Source organism: Coregonus clupeaformis, chromosome 34 (genome assembly GCF_020615455.1).
Source record: "Coregonus clupeaformis isolate EN_2021a chromosome 34, ASM2061545v1, whole genome shotgun sequence".
NCBI lineage: Eukaryota > Metazoa > Chordata > Actinopteri > Salmoniformes > Salmonidae > Coregonus > Coregonus clupeaformis.
Genome location: NC_059225.1, coordinates 29,309,962 through 29,328,502, shown reverse-complemented (window position 1 = coordinate 29,328,502; position 18,541 = coordinate 29,309,962). Strand labels below are relative to the sequence as shown.

The 18,541-nt window shown below is 40.8% G+C and overlaps 1 protein-coding gene and 1 long non-coding RNA gene across 3 annotated transcripts in view; both read right to left on the bottom strand.

Annotated features, from left to right (window-relative positions):
- The window catches only part of LOC121549989 (receptor-type tyrosine-protein phosphatase N2), a 285,296-nt gene that overhangs the window by 225,669 nt on the left and 41,086 nt on the right, over positions 1-18,541 (bottom strand). For both annotated transcript variants that reach the window (XM_041862031.2, XM_045210537.1), the window contains exon 3: positions 3,195-3,308. In XM_041862031.2, coding sequence (XP_041717965.2) covers positions 3,195-3,308 — 114 coding nt within the window. The remainder of the gene's footprint in view (positions 1-3,194; positions 3,309-18,541) is intronic.
- Positions 6,287-9,652, bottom strand: LOC121549991. The gene is made up of 3 exons (XR_005996892.2): positions 9,581-9,652; positions 9,212-9,288; positions 6,287-6,680 (listed from the first exon to the last, which is right to left on the bottom strand). It is a non-coding gene; the product is annotated as an uncharacterized LOC121549991 (long non-coding RNA).

Below are 18,541 nucleotides of genomic sequence, written 5' to 3'. Positions count from 1 at the left end.
CCCAACTTCCACCTCAGAAACTATAATTGTTGTAAACTACAGCGGTTCAATGTTTTCTAGGAATAGACTAACCTAGTTTATTCAGCTAGCTAACTAGGTGCAGTATTATTCCGTGAAAAACGTCCGGGCACCTCGTTATAAGACGCTACAGCCAGCTAGCATGCCGGTCTCCAACAACACGGTTTAGCGCCAATCCTCAGCCACAACAACCACCAGTGTATCAACACGCAAGCAGATCGTTCATGTCCGTGTCTAACGTTGTGGGTTAGTCCCGACAGCTTGAGGGAGTCCGTCGTCAACTTATTCAGCCAGTTAGTTAGCTAGAATAGTTAGCAAACTAGCTAGCCATTGCTTTCAGACAAAGAAGAACCCCTCCTTTCACGGCACGAACACACAGAGAGAACCAAACTAACGTTAACTAGTCACCCATGTCCCGAATTCCTTGAGCGACTCGGGCTATCAATATGTAAAAAACAAAACACAAGTGTAGGTTATGACTTACCCCTAGCAGCTACTATTATCTAGCCAAGTGCAAAGCTAGCCACTGAATTGACTCAGCCAGTTCGCGCCTGTTCGCTCGGTCGTTCCAGCTATTGCTTACTAGTAGCTATCCAGGTAGCATCAAGCTAGCTAAATTTCAAGCACAGTAGCCACTTGCTACCTAACGTTAACGGTTCAGACAATGAGGTTCGAAAACAGCTGAATGGTAGGCAATTATTGTATGTAATTATTGTAGGCAGCCAGCTGGCGTAATTACAGGCACTCTCAGGCGTGAAACAACTATACCGTTGCTAATAGCTACTCGCCAGCTAGTCCAGGTGGTGAGTTAGCTAGCTAGCTAGCTTCGTGCTACACCCGGCACCGCCGAATACAATACTAACCTACAATAATTACATACAACAACCCACGATACCTACCTACAATACCTAACTACAATCTAAATACATAGTTTAAGCCTTACTCGACAAAGCCCAAGCTATGTATAAAGCCAAACTTACCCGACGCCAAGCTTACCCGACACGCAGCTCATGGTACAAGGGAGGTATAACAAAATAGGTTTCCCCTTTTATCTGTGGATTCATTGTCAGAGTAGAGGACATGATTTTGTGTGACTCCAAATGGGTCAAAGTTCTACAAAGATCCAGAAAAAAAGGACCTTGTGCATTTCAGGTAAAATAATAAATCAGTGTTTATATCCCAGGACAAATTAGCTAGCAATAGCTAGCTAGCTAAATGTCCATAAATGTTTCATGTGTTTCGACCTGTACCCAAGTTAATATAGTTGGTTCAGAGTTTGTTTGATATTTCAACCTGCGTGTCCTGATCGCGTCTGGTGTGGATGGACAAAATCAACATGCGCGCAATGGCGCACGCATGTGCGTGCCCGGTCTAGTCAGCATGTTAGGCTACTATGGTGAGTTAGCGTTGCACCTTTTCATTTCCAATAAGTATTGATTACCCATTTATTTGTCTCTGCCTGCAAATCATCCTCCTAAAAGTTAGGCTATATCATATATGCACAACGTAGCAAGTATCGCTGTCATCATTCTTGCTGCTTCAAGTTCAGTAGCAATACCTGCGAGATCAGGTGTGCGTGTGGTCTCAATTAAATAAATAGAGTAGGCTATAGCCTATGCATGGGTGGAGAATCACGGGGCAGTTATCTTTCCAAGGAAATGTATTTCCTATGATTAGGCTATAGTTTACTACATTGCATAGAAATAAATATTGATCACCCATATTTCTCCATCTGAAAATCTCCCCACTTCTAAAAGGCAGGCTATAAAAATAGCTCAAGAGAAAGTGCAAGTCTCTCCACCTCTGCTTTCTTCAAGCTACATCTAGTATATAGGCTGATATAGCCCAGCAATACAGATAGCCTAATATAATGGGCCATATGAGAATCTCTTGTGATTTAACCTATTTCTTAAGTTATTTTTGCGCATTTGATATTGCCTATAGGGCGCAAAATTGCTGGGACCATGGCTGGCAAGTGAACTACCTAAAATAACATTGTGGGACAGTGATTGGGTTTGGGACAGTTCTTGTGGTAGCGGGTGGGAGTCGGACAGAAAGCCAGAGGGTGCGGTGCGGTCTGAAAAGCTGTGGGTGCAGGCAGGAGCAGGATGAAGAAATCAGTCCTGTGCAGACCTCTAATATAGAGCCCCACAGTGGAGGTGTTATAATACCCATAAAACAGGGAAATGGTTCCAATCGTTTTTTCCACCATTCATTTTTCCCATAGGGGATTTTAGAAACACTTAAAATAAGGGCTGTGTTTAGCGTAGGCTTACCCTGGAGTGACATTTTGATAACCATGTACATCTCTCTTGGACAAGGTGACTTGTATCAATATATTGGGCTCTATTTACTCTCAGATTTGAAAATGCTAATTAGCATCATAGTAGACATCATGCAAGACTACAAATCCCTGCAAGCTCCTGCACGTCATCTCTAGCTGACACCTTTGCTAACAGGCATTGTGTCAATTTAAAACTTGCACAAGACAGTTCACAGAATTGTCAATTTAAAGACATTTGGCCAATTTATTCATTACTACATTTAGCTAACATTAGATAGTTAATCCAGACATTCTTACCTTTGCCTCGATTCGGCAGTCTCGTCCAGATCATCATGGCATTTGGAGTTCTTTATGATTGCCACATTAGCAGCTAATTAACATTTCATTTTTGGGGAGTAAATACAGGCAAATATAAGTTGCGCCGCTGCACAGACAATATTTTCCAACTGTGTTCTCTCTCCTGTTGTTTGAGGACATCCTTGGGCCTGTTTTGTGTCCTATTCTCCTGTATCTACCCTGTTTAACAAGGACATTAGCTGCTGTGCTCTTATTGATGGAGCAGGAGAGGCGGTCTAACGCAATTACGCCACATGGCAGCACAGTCACTCATCCACAAAATAAGCACTAAACGTCCTGCAATCATACGAGCCAATTAGATTCCTTTTGCCGTTACATGATCATGGCACAATAGCCTGTATGAGGCAAATGACCTGTCCTTTACCACTGGGCCAAATGTGCAGCCCGACCGTTTGACTTGCTTTCATATAACGAGAGCTGAAACGGTTTTATAATGTCTAGACGGACAGACTGACCAATCAGACATATACACATCTGTACAGGGAAAGAGAGACAGACAGAAAGACAAGCAGGCAAGCAGACAGACAGACAGTACCTCTGTGGGACAGTTTCTGGAGGAGAGTCCTGAGGCGCTGTAGAGCAGAGGCTGACACATCATAGGTATACAGGTCCGCACTGGGTAACTCCAGGCACCTTCCAAACACTCTGTCTATGAGAGAACACACACATACACACTGTCATCAAACAGATCATATACCAGTGATGGTCAGTATTTCTGTTACATATACACTGTACAAAAATATAAATGCAACATGCAACAATTTCAATGATTTTACTGAGTTACAGTTCATATAAGGAAATCAGTCAATTGAAATAACTAAATTAGACCCTAATCTATGGATTTCCCATGACTGGGCAGGAGCCCAGCCCTGGGTGGGCCTGGGATGGCATAGGCCCACCCACTGGGGGACCAGGCCCAGCCAATCAGAATGGGTTTTCCCCACAAAAAGGGCTTTATTACAGACAGAAATACTCCTCAGTTTCATCAGTTGTCCGGGTGGCTGGTCTCAGACTATCCTGCAGGTAAAGAAGCCGGATGTGAAGGTCCTGGGCTAGCGTGGTTACACGTGGTCTGGTGTGGATGGACAAAATCAACATGCGCGCAATGGCGCACGCATGTGCGTGCCCGGTCTAGTCAGCATGTTAGGCTACTATGGTGAGTGAGCGTTGCACCTGTTCATTTTCAATAAGTATTGATTACCCATTTATTTGTCTCTGCCTGCAAATCGTCCTCCTAAAAGTTAGGCTATATCATTTATGCACAACGTAGCAAGTATCGCTGTCATCATTCTTGCTGCTTCAAGTTCAGTAGCAATACCTGTGAGATCAGGTGTGCATGTGGTCTCAATGAAATAGAGTAGGCTATAGCCTATGCATGGGCGGAGAAGCACGGGGCAGTTATCTTTCCAAGGAAATGTATTTCCTATGGTTAGGCTATAGTTTACTACATTGCCTAGAAATAAATATTGATCACCCATATTTCCCCGTCTGAAAATCTTCCCACTTCTAAAAGGCAGGCTATAAAAATAGCTCAAGAGAAAGTGCAAGTCTCTCCAACTCTGCTCTCTTCAAGCTACATCTAGCATATAGGCTGATATAGCCCAGCAATACAGATAGCCTAATATAATGGACCATATGAGAATCTCTTGTGATTTAACCTATTTCTTAAGTTATTTTTGCGCATTGGTTACATGTGGTCTGCGGTTGTGAGGCCAGTTGGACCTATTGCCAAATTCTTTAAAACGAAGTTGGGAGGCGGCTAATGGTAGAGAAATGAACATTACATTCTCTGGCAACAGCTCTGGTGGACATTCCTGCAGTCAGCATGCCAATTGTACGCTCCCTCAAAACTTGAGACATCTGTGGCATTGTGTTGTGTGACAAAACGGTGTATTTGTAGAGTGGCCTTTTATTGTCCCCAGCACAAGGTGAACCTGTGTAATGATCATGTTGATTAATCAGCTTCATGATATGCCACACCTGTCAGTTGGATGGATTATCTTGGCAAAGGAGAAATGCTCACTAACAGGGAAGTAAACAAATTTGTGCACAACATTTGAGAGAAATAAGCTTATTTGCGTATGGAAAATTTCTGGGATATTTTATTTCAACTCATGAAACATGGGACCAACACTTTACATGTTGCGTTTATATTTTTGTTCAGTATATTTGAAATATGTATTTGAATTACTACTGAGTATTTTGTAATTTGAATTACAGTGGGCTGAACTACACTCCAATGTATTTAGTATATTTTTTAAATACTGTCATTTGTATTTTCTAAATACAAAATACTTTTCTATAGCATTTTGTTTATAGCAGTTCACATCTTGTGCCCCCCCTTTCACCCTGCATTGGTATCAGAAGTTTGATAGCACTATGTACCCGGCTCCATGAGGGGGCAATAAGGGGCTTAGCGCCCTCAGTTGAAACTTGTGCCCCCTCAGTTGTAGTTTTATGTCCCTATATAAAAATACACTCTTAGAAAAAAAGGTTCCTTATAGAACCAAAAATGGTTATATCGCTTGCTTCAAACATGGAACCCCTAAAAGTTCTATATACACTGAACAAAAATATAAATGCAACATGTAAAGTGTTGGTCCCATGTTTCATGAGCTGAAATAAAAAACGTATTTCTATAAAATTTGGCAGTACATCCAACCGGCCTCAAAACCGCAGACCTCGTGTATGGGGACGTGTGGGCGAGCGATTTACTAATGTCAATATTGTGAACAGAGTGCCCCATGGTGGCAGTGGGGTTATGGTATGGGCAGGCATAAGCTACGGACAACGAACACAATTGCATTTTATCGATGGCAAGTTGAATACACAGAGATACCGAGACTGAGATCCTGAGGCCCATTGTCGTGCCATTCATCCGCCGCCGTCACCTCATGTTTCAGCATGATAGTGCACGGCCCAATGTCACAAGGGTCTGTACACAATTCCTGGAAGTTGAAAATATTGCAGTTCTTCCATGGCCTGCATACTCACCAGACATTTCACCCATTGAGCATGTTTGGGATGCTCTGGATCTATGTGTGTTCCAGTTCCCGCCAATATAAAAAATAAATATACAATATATGCAACTTAGCACAGCCATTGAAGAGGAGTAGGCCACAAACAACAGCCTGATTAACTCCATGCGAAGGAGATGTGTCGCACTGCATGAGGTAAATGGTGGTCACACCAGATACTGACTGGTTTTCTGATCCACACCCCTACTTTTTTTTAAGGTATCTGTGACCAACAAATGCATATCTGTATTCCCAGTCATGTGAAATCCATAGATTAGGGCCTAATGAATTTATTTCAATTGACTGATTCCCTTATATGAACTGTAAATTGTTGCATGTTGCTATTATATTTTTTTCAGTATAGAACCCTTTTATAGGGTTCTTTGATCAGAACCCTAGAGGTTCTTCTTCACTGAACCAAAATGGTTCCAAAAATAACCCTGCCTGGTGCAATTTATGAATTATGGCTACTACTATTAAATCGTAATATTTTGAGCTAAGAATATAATTTAATAAACAATGAAATAATGGACGGAAATAACAGTATTTTTATTTTATTTTGTGTCATTATATGCAAACATAGTTTGGAAATATGCACTGGTGGCCAGGGAGGCATCTCTTTGTTTGAATGAAGGCCCACATCAACTCTGGCTGACTTCTTTACAATACAATACAATACAATACAATACAATACAATACAACGTCCATTAGTTACAGTGAACAACAAAAAGGTGTATCCTGCTCAATTCTAAACCCCCCCCCAAATAGCAGACCTCACACATACAATTACAATCACAGGTTCAAGCAGCACCTCTGGATGGAGAGCATGTTGTTGGGTTAAGGACCCAATGGTATGGGAATGTTTTGAGGATGTGAACACAGCACCCCTCCAGTTTCCATTATTCCTCCCATTTTGTTTCCAACGCCCAACCAGGGATTTGAACCGGTCACCTTTCGGCCACAGGTCCAACTCCTTAGCTGATTGGCTACCTGCTTGACTGGTTCTAGAGAAGAAGAAAAAAGGAGCAAAAACATCTTCAGAAATAAGCATGAGTTGGCGCTTTGTTTCCTTACTACAAAATCCTACTTTCTGTGAACAATTTGAAACTGAATTGAATTAATTTATAATGATTTTAACAAATTCAGTCGATGATAATCTGATTTCATCGGACGTCAATAAAGGTTTTATTGAAAACAATGCAACTGCATTTGCATCTGGGCTGAATAAATCACAATTAAAGAAGATAAAAGAATTGGAAAAGTTGTTTACGACATTAGAGCGTTCTCAACAAACACTTTTTTCAGATGAGGTAGCGACTACTCTTTTCAAAGTCAAGACAGAACTAAATCTATTGAAGGGACAGAGAGCAGAATTTGCCATCCATCGAGTTAGACTCAACCATTACTTCCATGGTAATCCACCCAGATGTCTACTGGCTAACAAGCTTGGCAGTAATTAATTATAAAGCATTGTACACCTCTGATTGTACATCCACACCAAGACAGATTTTGTCATTTTTTTAAAGATATAAAAACTCCTCTTCTCTCAACTAAGGAAGTTGGCTTGCTGGGAGCCCACATCTCCCTCTATGAACTCAAAAGGGCATTGGATAACATGAATAAAGGCAAATCACCTGGTTGTGACAGTATTCCTCCTGAGCTCTATTTAAAATAAAAGCACTAATTCCCTTTTATTAAATAAAAAAAAGGTAAGGAAGCCACCCAGCGCTCTCACTATCAACATTTATCTTTGATAAACACAGACATTAAACTATGTTCTCAAATTCTGTCGTCCCGTCTCAAACTCAACTTACTTACCCAAATTGGTACATCTGGACCAAAGCAGGTTTGTTCAAAAATGATTATCCTCAGATGACCTCCGTCATCTATTACATATCTTATATGCTTAATCAGAAACTAAAGCTCATTGGGCAGTTCTATCTCTCGATGCAGGAAAAGCTTTTGATAGACTAGAATGGTCTTTGGTAGGTTTTGGAACATATGGGACTTGGCTCCAATTTCATTAATATGATTAAAATACTATATGCCAACGCCTCAGCCATAGTAATAACAGGCAATAGCTGCTCTGTTCCATTCAGAATAACTAGAAGTAGCAGGCAAGGTGATCCCATCTCACCTCTGCTATTTTTGTCTATGGAGCCGCTGGCTCAGGCAATTCGACAATCAAAATAAATTACGACAATATCTCTCAATTCTACAGATCATGTCATCTCATTACACACCAACGATATATTACTTTATCTAGACAATGTATCTCAATTCCTCCCAAAAGCTCTGAAGATCATAGACAAATTCAACTCTATCTCAAGTTATAAAATAAATCTAACCAAATCTGCACTACTGCCTCTCAAGATCCTGATGGAGGACTCCATCTCTACTTATGGAATCCCAATCGTTTCCCATTTGAAATATTTGTGAATAGATATATTTCCTTCCTTAGATAAAACCATTGCCAGAAACTTTAACAGAATGCTCAAATCAATTCAATTCGACCTCAGTAGATGGACTAATATCCCAGTTGCTTTAACCGGCAGAATATTTTGTTAAAATTAATATATTGCCACGGCTGAATTTCTGTAGTTTAATGATTCCGTTGCCTCCCCCATCTGGCTATTGGGATAGTGTGGTTTCAAAATGTATATGGCAAGGTAAGCAAGCCCAGATAAAATTAACAAACTTGCAAAGAGGGAAATATGTAGGAGGACTATCTGTACCTAACTAAATTGTATTTCCAGGCACTATCATTTCTTCCCATCCTAAATTGGTTTAGACATGATTATTTTGACACCTGGCTGAGTATAGCGAGAAATCTGGTGTCTCCTATTGCCCTGGAAGAGGTGGTCTTCACTGATATATCTCTTAAACAATGTAAATGATGCTTTGATCCTATTATTGCTAACACAATTTCTATTTGCCGCAAAATTTAAGAACTATGTAACTGGGAATCAAAATGGCATGTCCATACCAATATTTCACAATAACGCCTTGCGATCTGGAGGGTGGCCTTTTGCATCCCCCCAATGGTCGAAATGGTGAATCCTTACCCTTGCCGATATCATGGACAGTAATGGTTTGAGAACATTACAAGAATTAAAAGACACATACACATTATCAGGAAAATATTTGTTTCTATATTTACAACTTAGATCAGCTATGTTGGCCTATGGAGTACATTGGAAAACCCAACTACCGAACCATCCAATTATGGGATATATTAATACATTATCTGGGCTCCCGAAAGGACTGATCTCTATAATATATAAACAACTTTTGGAAAGCTCATATTCTGAGCTAGCTATTAAAAAAGTATGGTCCACAGATCTAATTGAATCTGAACAACCCTTTAATCCGAACCATCAATTTATACATTTTAAATTTGTTCACAGACTGTATTTAACACCATGGACATGTTTTACGATAATATTGACTCCAACTCCCAACTGTAATGATTAACTAGGCTATTGAATCACCAAGACTTATTATACATAATTTATTATAAATAATTTATACATACCTCCTCTCAGTCAACAAAAGTATTCTAATGGCTTCATGAAACAGGGTAGTACCCCCAATTGACTCCACATTGAAATACTGAAATAAAATAAACAATTCGCTAATTGCCAATCACAGGCTGGGTCTGTAGCTCTATTTGGTATGTACCATAATAAAAAATAACATTTCTTTGAAAGAGTTATCTGGCTAGCTTGTAAAGTGGTGAATTAACGTAGCCTCGCTTCTTCTGTTTAGCTAGCTAAGTTAGCTAGCTAGCTAGCTTATAAACATGCCCAAATTCTAATAAAGTTTCAACTTAATTTATCTAGCCTATAGTTTATCATATGACTTTGGCTTCATATATTTGATTTAAATAAGAAACTTTGCTTACCTTAATACATTGAAAAGTAACGTTCCTATTGGTAGGCTACTTGCAAGTTGGTTCAACCACCGTCCTCTTGCGTCGTCATGCTGGAATGGATTGGCAGTTGGTTTTTGAATCAGAATGGATGTTAGATTTTGAATTAACCAAAAGGTTCTATAAAGAACTTGTTTGTTTTTTTGTATCTAAAAGTGAATGCTTTTATTAAACATTATTTCCTCTTGCTTCTAGCTAGCATTCAGTTTGCAACAGCACAGGTTTGTATGAACCTTGCTGTTTGCCACTCAGACTTCAGCAACAATATTGCAAAAAAATGAATTTGATCTTTCCCTCGCAATAGAGAGCTAACGGTGTCGGACGTCAGCTAGCCATTTTTCTGACCAGGCGAAATCATGTAGCAGCATCATTAATATGGATATATTAACAGCCAACAAATTAAAAGTGATTGTTAGCTGTCATTTCAGAGTTTGATGTGACTGGTTTAGCTTTTGTTGGCTGTTTATTTCTAAAATCCCCATTACAATCTGGGGTAGGGATAGAACCCTCAAGGTTCTTTGTCTGCACTGGGTATATATAGAGCACCTTTAGTAAAGGGTTCTTTAATATCTTCCAAAGATCCAAAAGGTTCTATATAGAACTATTTTTTCGAAGAGTAAAATGATTGAGTAACAGGTTGGTGCAAAATATGTATCTCCACTGCGCTGTGCCAGCACAATGGACAGAACACGCCACGGTATGTGTAGGAGGGCTATGGAAATCCACTGGGGCACAGGGTTTCCGTTAGCCGATAATTGCCGGCTTTTGGCCAAGAAAATAAATGAAAAACGATCAATAAAATTGTAGCAGGCCAAATTGTCCAGGGCTGCCCTGCTGCTAAGGAGAGTGAGAAAGCGAGAGAGGAGCCTTGGCCTAGGCTACTGTTGATTGCACAAGGCAGGGCTCCAGACTGCGACCATTTAGTTCCATTTTGCGACCCTATGACATCTGGCTGTGGGAGTAAAATAAATGCATTGGTTTGCATCGGTGCGGGCTGCACATTCATTTACCTCACTAAAAACGTCCTATTTTTTAGGATTCTAAAACCATGATTTGGTCAGACAGTAAGGTACATTATCCTCATGATTCCTGTAATGAAAGTGTCTGTCTGCTCTCTCTTTCCTTTCTTGGAGGAAAAAAATGCTCAGGGAAAAAGAAAAGCGTTCTGATTGTATAACATTTTTAAAAATCAGAAAATTCTCGAGCACGTTTTTTTCCTTTTCAAAAGAGTTGCAGCCTCTTTGATGCAATGTGGATTATTCCATTCTCACCAAAATCTTCTTGTAAGATCCTCCTCAAATGCCAGTTGGATTAGTTGAGCTTTCCTCGGGTGTAACATGCTTCTTCTGTGGTGACTGAACACATTTGTAGCTGTGGACACCCCAAAAGTCATTCCATATTTCAGTGCAGTTGGCATAGTAGAGAGGCCCAGAAAATCATTGCAGGAATCAAGTGGGGTCCATCTGTCTTCATTGGAGCCAGAGTGGGCAATTTCTGTCTGCAAAAACTGGCGAGCGACACTAAACTCAGCTTCCACCAAATCTGTTTTGCATAGATCCAGCAGTGGTCTCACCTTTTCCCATCTATTTACATTGACACCCCCCTGCTGCTATTCGCTGTTTATTATCTATGCATAGTCACTTTACCCCTATATACATGTACAAATTACCTCGACTAACCTGTACCCCCGCACATTGACTCGGTACCGGTACCCCCTGTATATAGCCTCGTTATTTTATTGTTTTACTTTGTTTTTATTTAGTAAATATTTTCTTAACTCTATTTCTTGAACTGCATTGTTAGTTAAGGGCTTGTAAGTAAGCATTTCACGGTAAGGTCTAGGCCTGTTGCGGTGACCGTATTTCCGCCACACCGGCAGTCACGAGTCATGAAGGCAGCCAAATTCCACATGACCGTTTAGTCAGGGTAATTAGGCTTCTCCAAGCTCTGAAGCTGCTGCTGGTCATTAGTAGGCTAAACTTGCTAACTGCCTGGTACTCAGCACTCTATTGTCCCTCTAATCACTCTGACATCAATGCAAATGTATTCAAAAAAAATGTAATCAAACACATTAGCTTATGTTGCGCAACATTTCTATAGATTATACATTTGCGTGAGAAAACAGAGTGATGGGCGCTATTAAAAAGAGGAGGATCCCATCAGCTTTCTATAGGCTAGGCCTACTATATTTATTTCTCAACATTCCTAATATTAAGCACATTGCTTATATTTACAGTGCCTTGCAAATGTATTCATCCCCCTTGGCGTTTTTCCTATTTTGTTGCATTACAACCTGTAATTTAAATGGATTTTTATTTGGATTTCATGTAATGGACATACACAAAATAGTCCAAATTGGTGAAGTGAAATGAAAAAAATAACGTCTAAAAAATAAATAACGGAAAAGTGGTGCGTGCATATGTATTCACCCTCTTTGCTATGAAGCCCCTAAATAAGATCTGGTGCAACCAATTACCTTCAGAAGTCACATAATTAGTTAAATAAAGTCCACCTGTGTGCAATCTAAGTGTCACATGATCTGTCACATGATCTCAGTATATATACACCTGTTCCGAAAGGCCCCAGAGTCTGCAACACCAGTAAGCAAGGGGCACCACCAAGCAAGTGGCACCATGAAGACCAAGGAGCTCTCCAAACAGGTCAGGGACAAAGTTGTGGAGAAGTACAGATCAGGGTTAGGTTATAAAAAAATATCCGAAACATTAAATCCATTATTAAAAAATGGCAAGAATATGGCACCACAACAAACCTGCCAAGAGAGGGCCGCCCACCAAAACTCACGGACCAGGCAAGGAGGGCATTAATCAGAGAGGCAACAAAGAGACCAAAGATAACCCTGAAGGAGCTGCAAAGCTCTACAGCTGAGATTGGAGTATCTGTCCATAGGACCACTTTAAGCCGTACACTCCACAGAGCTGGGCTTTACGGAAGAGTGGCCAGAAAAAAAGCCATTGCTTAAAGAAAAAAATAAGCAAACACGTTTGGTGTTCGCCAAAAGGCATGTGGGAGACTCCCCAAACATATGGAAGAAGGTACTCTGGTCAGGTGAGACTAAAATGTAGCTTTTTGGCCATCAAGGCAAGCGATATGTCTGGCGCAAACCCAACACCTCTCATCACCCCGAGAACACCACAATGTTTTTCATCGACAGGGACTGGGAAACTCATCAGAATTGAAGGAATGATGGATGGCGCTAAATACAGGGAAATTCTTGAGGGAAACCTGTTTCAGTCTTCCAGAGATTTGAGATTGGGACGGAGGTTCACCTTCCAGCAGGACAATGACCCTAAACATACTGCTAAAACAACACTTAAGTGGTTTAAGGGGAAACATTTAAATGTCTTGGAATGGCCTAGTCAAAGCCCAGACCTCAATCCAATTGAGAATCTATGGTATGACTTAAAGATTGCTGTACACCAGCGGAACCCATCCAACTAGAAGGAGCTGGAGCAGTTTTCCCTTGAAGAATGCGCAAAAATCCCATTGGCTAGATGTGCCAAGCTTATAGAGACATACCCCAAGAGACTTGCAGCTCTAATTGCTGCAAAAGGTGGCTCTACAAAGTATTGTCTTTGGGGGGGTGACTAGTTATGCACGCTCAAGTTTTCTGTTTTTTTGTCTTATTTTTTATTGTGAAACAAACAAGAAATATTTTACATCTTCAAAGTGGTAGGCATGTTGTGTAAATCAAATGATACAACCCCCCCCCAAATCTATTTTAATTCCAGGTTGTAAGGCAACAAAATAGGAAAAATGCAGAGGGGGGTGAATACTTTCACAAGCCACTGTACTAGGTTTATCCTATGTATTACTATTCATCCATAGTCTGTACACACCACTAGCCACTATCTTTCAGCTTCAGCTCATTTGAGAACTGCTTAATTACAGGTCTGCTGTGGGGAGGACGGCTAACAATAATGTCTGGAACGGCGCAAATGGAATGGTATCAAGCACATGGAAACCATGTGCCTGATGCATTTGATACCATTCCACTCCAACCATTACCACGAGCCCGTCCTCCCCAATTAAGGTGACACCAACCTCCTGTGTTTTGTGTTCAGTGTTCCTAAATCGAATTTATACATTATATTTTGTTATATACTGCTAAAGCTAACTCTCTCTCCTCTGCTCTTGTCCTTCTAGACCTGTCTGCTGCCTTTGATCCCGAGTGGCGCAGTGGTCTAAGGCACTGCATCGCAGTGCTAGCTGTGCCACTAGAGATCCTGGTTCGTATCCAGGCTCTGTCGTAGCTGGCCGCGACCGGGAGACCCATGGGGCGGCGCACAATTGGCCCAGCGTCGTCCAGGGTAGGGGAGTAAATGGCCGGCAGGGATGTAGCTCAGTTGGTAGAGCATGGTGTTTGCAACACCAGGGCTGTGGGTTCAATTCCCACGGGGGGTATAAAAAATAATGTATGCACTAACTGTAAGTCGCTCTGGATAAGAGCGTCTGCTAAATGACTAAAATGTAAATGTAAAAATGTGAACCATCAGATCCTCCTCTCCACCCTCTCCGAGTTGGGCATCTACGGCGCGGCTCACTCCTGGATTGCGTCCTACCTGACAGGTCGCTCCTACCGCGTGGCGAGAATCTGTCTCCGCACCACGTGCTCTCACCACTGGTGTCCCCCAGTTCTAGGCCCTCTCCTATTCTCGCTATACACCAAGTCACTTGGCTCTGTCATATCCTCACATGGCCTCTCCTATCATTGCTATGCAGACGACACACAACTAATCTTCTCCTTTCCCCCTTCTGATAACCAGGTGGCAAATCACATCTCTGCATGTCTGGCAGACATATCAGTGTGGATGACGGATCACCACCTCAAGCTGAACCTTGGCAAGATGGACGCTGCAATAAGAGTGGATAAGAGCGTCTGCTAAATGACATAAATGTAAATGTTATTGTTACATGGTATTCATATTTATTGTGGGTTGATACAACAAAAATACATTTTAGAAACTAGATATAACTACATATATACAGTTGAAGTCAGAAGTTTACATACACTTCGGTTGGAGTCATTAAAACCACTTCACAAATGTCTTGTTAACAAACTATAGTTTTGGCAAGTCGGTTAGGACATCTACTTTGTGCATGACACAAGTAATTTTTCCAACAATTGTTTACAGACATATTATTTCACTTATAATTCACTGTATCACAATTCCAGTGGGTCAGAAGTTTACATACACTAAGTTGACTGTGCCTTTAAACAGCTTGGAAAATTCCAGAAAATGATGTCATAGCTTTAGAAGCTTCTGATAGGCTAATTGACATCATTTGAGTCAATTGGAGGTGTACCTGTGGATGTATTTCAAGGCCTACCTTCAAACTCAGTGCCTCTTTGCTTGACATCATGGGAAAATCAAAAGAAATCTGCCAAGACCTCAGAAAAAAAAGTGTAGACCTCCACAAGTCTGGTTCATCCTTGGGAGCAATTTCCAAACGCCTGAAGGTACCACGTTCATCTGTACAAACAATGGTACGCAAGTATAAACACCATGGGACCACGCAGCCGTCATACCGCTCAGGAAGGAGTCGTGTTCTGTCTCCTAGAGATGAATGTACTAGTGCAAATCAATCCCAGAACAACAGCAAAGGACCTTGTGAAGATGCTGGAGGAAACAGGTACAAAAGTATCTATGTCCACAGTAAAACGAGTCCTATATCGACATAACCTGAAAGGCCGCTCAGCAAGGAAGAAGCCACTGCTCCAAAACCGCCATTAAACAAACAGACTACGGTTTGCAACTGCACATGGGGACAAAGATCATACTTTTTGGAGAAATGTCCTCTGGTCTGATTAAACAAAAATATAACTGTTTGGCCATAATGACCATCGTTATGTTTGGAGGAAAAAGGGGATGGCTTGCAAGCCGAAGAACACCATCCCAACTGTGAAGCACGGGGGTGGCAGCATCATGCTGTGGGGGTGCTTTGCTGCAGGTGGGACTGGTGCACTTCACAAATAGATGGCATCATGAGGAAGGAAAATTATGTGGATATATTGAAGCAACATCTCAAGACATCAGTCAGGAAGTTAATGCTTGATCGCAAATGGGTCTTCCAAATGGACAATGACCCCAAGCATACTTCCAAAGTTGTGGCAAAATGGCTTAAGGACAACAAAGTCAAGGTATTGGAGTGGCCATCACAAAGCCCTGACCTCAATCCTATAGAACATTTGTGGGCAGAACTGAAAAAGCGTGTGCGAGCAAGGAGGCCTACAAACCTGACTCAGTTACACCAGCTCTATCAGGAGGAATGGGCCAAAATTCACCCAACTTATTGTGGGAAGCTTGTGGAAGGCTACCCGAAACGTTTGACCCAAGTTAAACAATTTAAAGGCAATGCTACCTAATACCAATTGAGTGTATGTAAAGTTCTGACCCACTGGGAATGTGATGAAAGAAATACAAGTTGAAAGAAATAATTATCTCTACTATTATTCTGACATTTCACATTCTTAAAAGTGGTGATCCTAACTGACCTAAAACAGGGAATTTTTACTAGGATTAAATGTCAGGAATTGTGAAAAACTGAGTTTAAATGTATTTGGCTAAGGTGTATGTAAACTTCTGACTTCAACTGTATATACTGTAGCCTTCTGTATGTCTACCACAATAAATTAGCAACAGCTTTTTCTCCGCCAATGTGTTTGTTTGCACGTGCGGTGGTGTAGGGACTGTTGGGGTGGCTGCGGCAGGAGAACGCTGTGGGATTATTTACCATTCATTTCTATAGGGCACAACATGATCCGAAACACAACCAAAACAAAGTGCAAATGCATCCAGTTTGTAGAGTCACAAGCTTGATGAAGAAATTGCGTGCTATGAATATGGGACCAAATACTAAAGTTTGACTAAATGTAATACATTATAAGTGAATATTTCCAAACACTTATGACACCTTCAAATGGGGGGACTATATACATAAAGTGCATTCATTTCTAAATGGTAAAACAGATACATTCTTAGAAAATTGTATTCTGTGTATCTAGTTAGGGACGACACATGTTGTGTTACTTTAAACACAATCACTGTGTTGACACAACATGATTTGTGTACTTTCTTCAACACATTTTGTGTCACTTCCTGCAATTCATGTGTTAAAAGCTGAAAAACATGCAAATAACCCTAGATGTGTTAGATTATCGACCAATCACATTGTGGATCCGAAGTCATCATGCATCTATGCCGCGGCCCCACACCCTGGCCCTCACACTCTGAAAAGTGAAGTGACAACTGACAGCCTGCAGTGAGCCTCAGCCAGCCAGAAGCAGGAATACTAAACAAGAAACATGGTAAATGTACTCTTTATCTGAATGAGGTGACCATTTGAGGCTAATCCGGAGAGGACACGGCAACATATCATGTGTCTCAGACAAGTTTCAAGAAGTTAGTCTATTTAGGCAAATATTTACCATTATCATTATCATATTTCTTAGCATGCTCTACTGCAGGTAGATTTATTAAAATTGGTTTTAATAGCTGTGTTTTTGCATGTACATTGATTCATTTATCTTATGCTACACAAAGATCAATAACATACATTTTTCTAAAATAATCCAATCAGTTGTTCCAGTTTAAATGGCTTAGGTAGTCTCTTAACAATGTTCATAGCCCTGGTGGTCATTCTGGTTGTGGGTGAATATAAATGCCAACTGTTGGGTAGTCTAGCTCTGGATGGATTCCAAAAAGTATACACATCACTTCGCAACCCAGCATAATAATAATAATATGCCATTTAGCAGACGCTTTTATCCAAATGTGCATACATTTTTACGTATGGGTGGTCCCGGGGATCGAACCCACTACCCTGGCGTTACAAGTGCCATGCTCTACCAATTGAGTTACAGAGGACCAAGCATAAATGTGACTTGCAGATGAGTTTGCAAATTCTGGTACGTTTCCCAGGATTTTCAGAAATCCCAGTTGGAAACTTCCTGGAAACACGAGGGAATAAGCAGGACATCTGAACTCCTTCAGCCAGGATATCTTGGGAAAGACACTGGAATTTTGCAACCCTACTTGCAGGCCTGATGTGGCCTGTAAACCATTAGACTAAAAATTTATTAATTCAACAACCATGTCTCGGTCACTAACAAATACAGTGATGGGTGGTAACTCTACAATTCACTCGACAAGGCAAGGCACACTGTGAAATGTATATTGGAGGCATGGCTTAGTGGGGGGCGTGGCTTTCAGTTAGTTATTTTTGGCCACCGTGAGTGAAAACTTTTGAAATCTTCCAAGGCATCACACACAAAACAACTCTATTAATGTGTCCCAAATGGACCCTTATTCCTTACATAGTGCATTACCTTTGGTCAACTTTTGGTTAGACTGATTATGGTTACTTTCTGTGCTCTAGTCATGCAATGTCATGTGTGCATGCATGGGGACACACAGATATACATTTTTTGTCTACACGTCTTCCCCAGCCATTTACAGAATTTTAAAGTGGATTACACACAATATGTGTAAAAAAACAAAACATTTGTTAACATATCTGTGCGTCTAGTTAGGGATGACACTTGTTGTGTTACTTTTAACATAATCACTGTGTTGAAAAATGTGCAACAATCGTGTTAAATGTGCCAAAGCGATGATTGTGTCAAAAATAACACATCTGTTCTAAGAGTGTAGATGCATGACGACTTCGGATCCGCGATGTGATTGGTCAATAATCAAACACATCTAGGGTGTGTTGTATGGTTTTCAGTTTTTAACACATTAATTGCATGATTTGACACAACGTGTTGAAGAATGTACACTAATCATGGTGTTCCAACACAGTGATTTGTTAAAAGTAAAACAACATGTGTCGTCCCTAACTAGACACACAGATGTGTTAAAAAATAACCTATTTTCTAAGAGTGCATGTATGAAAGAGTGCAAAATGTTACCT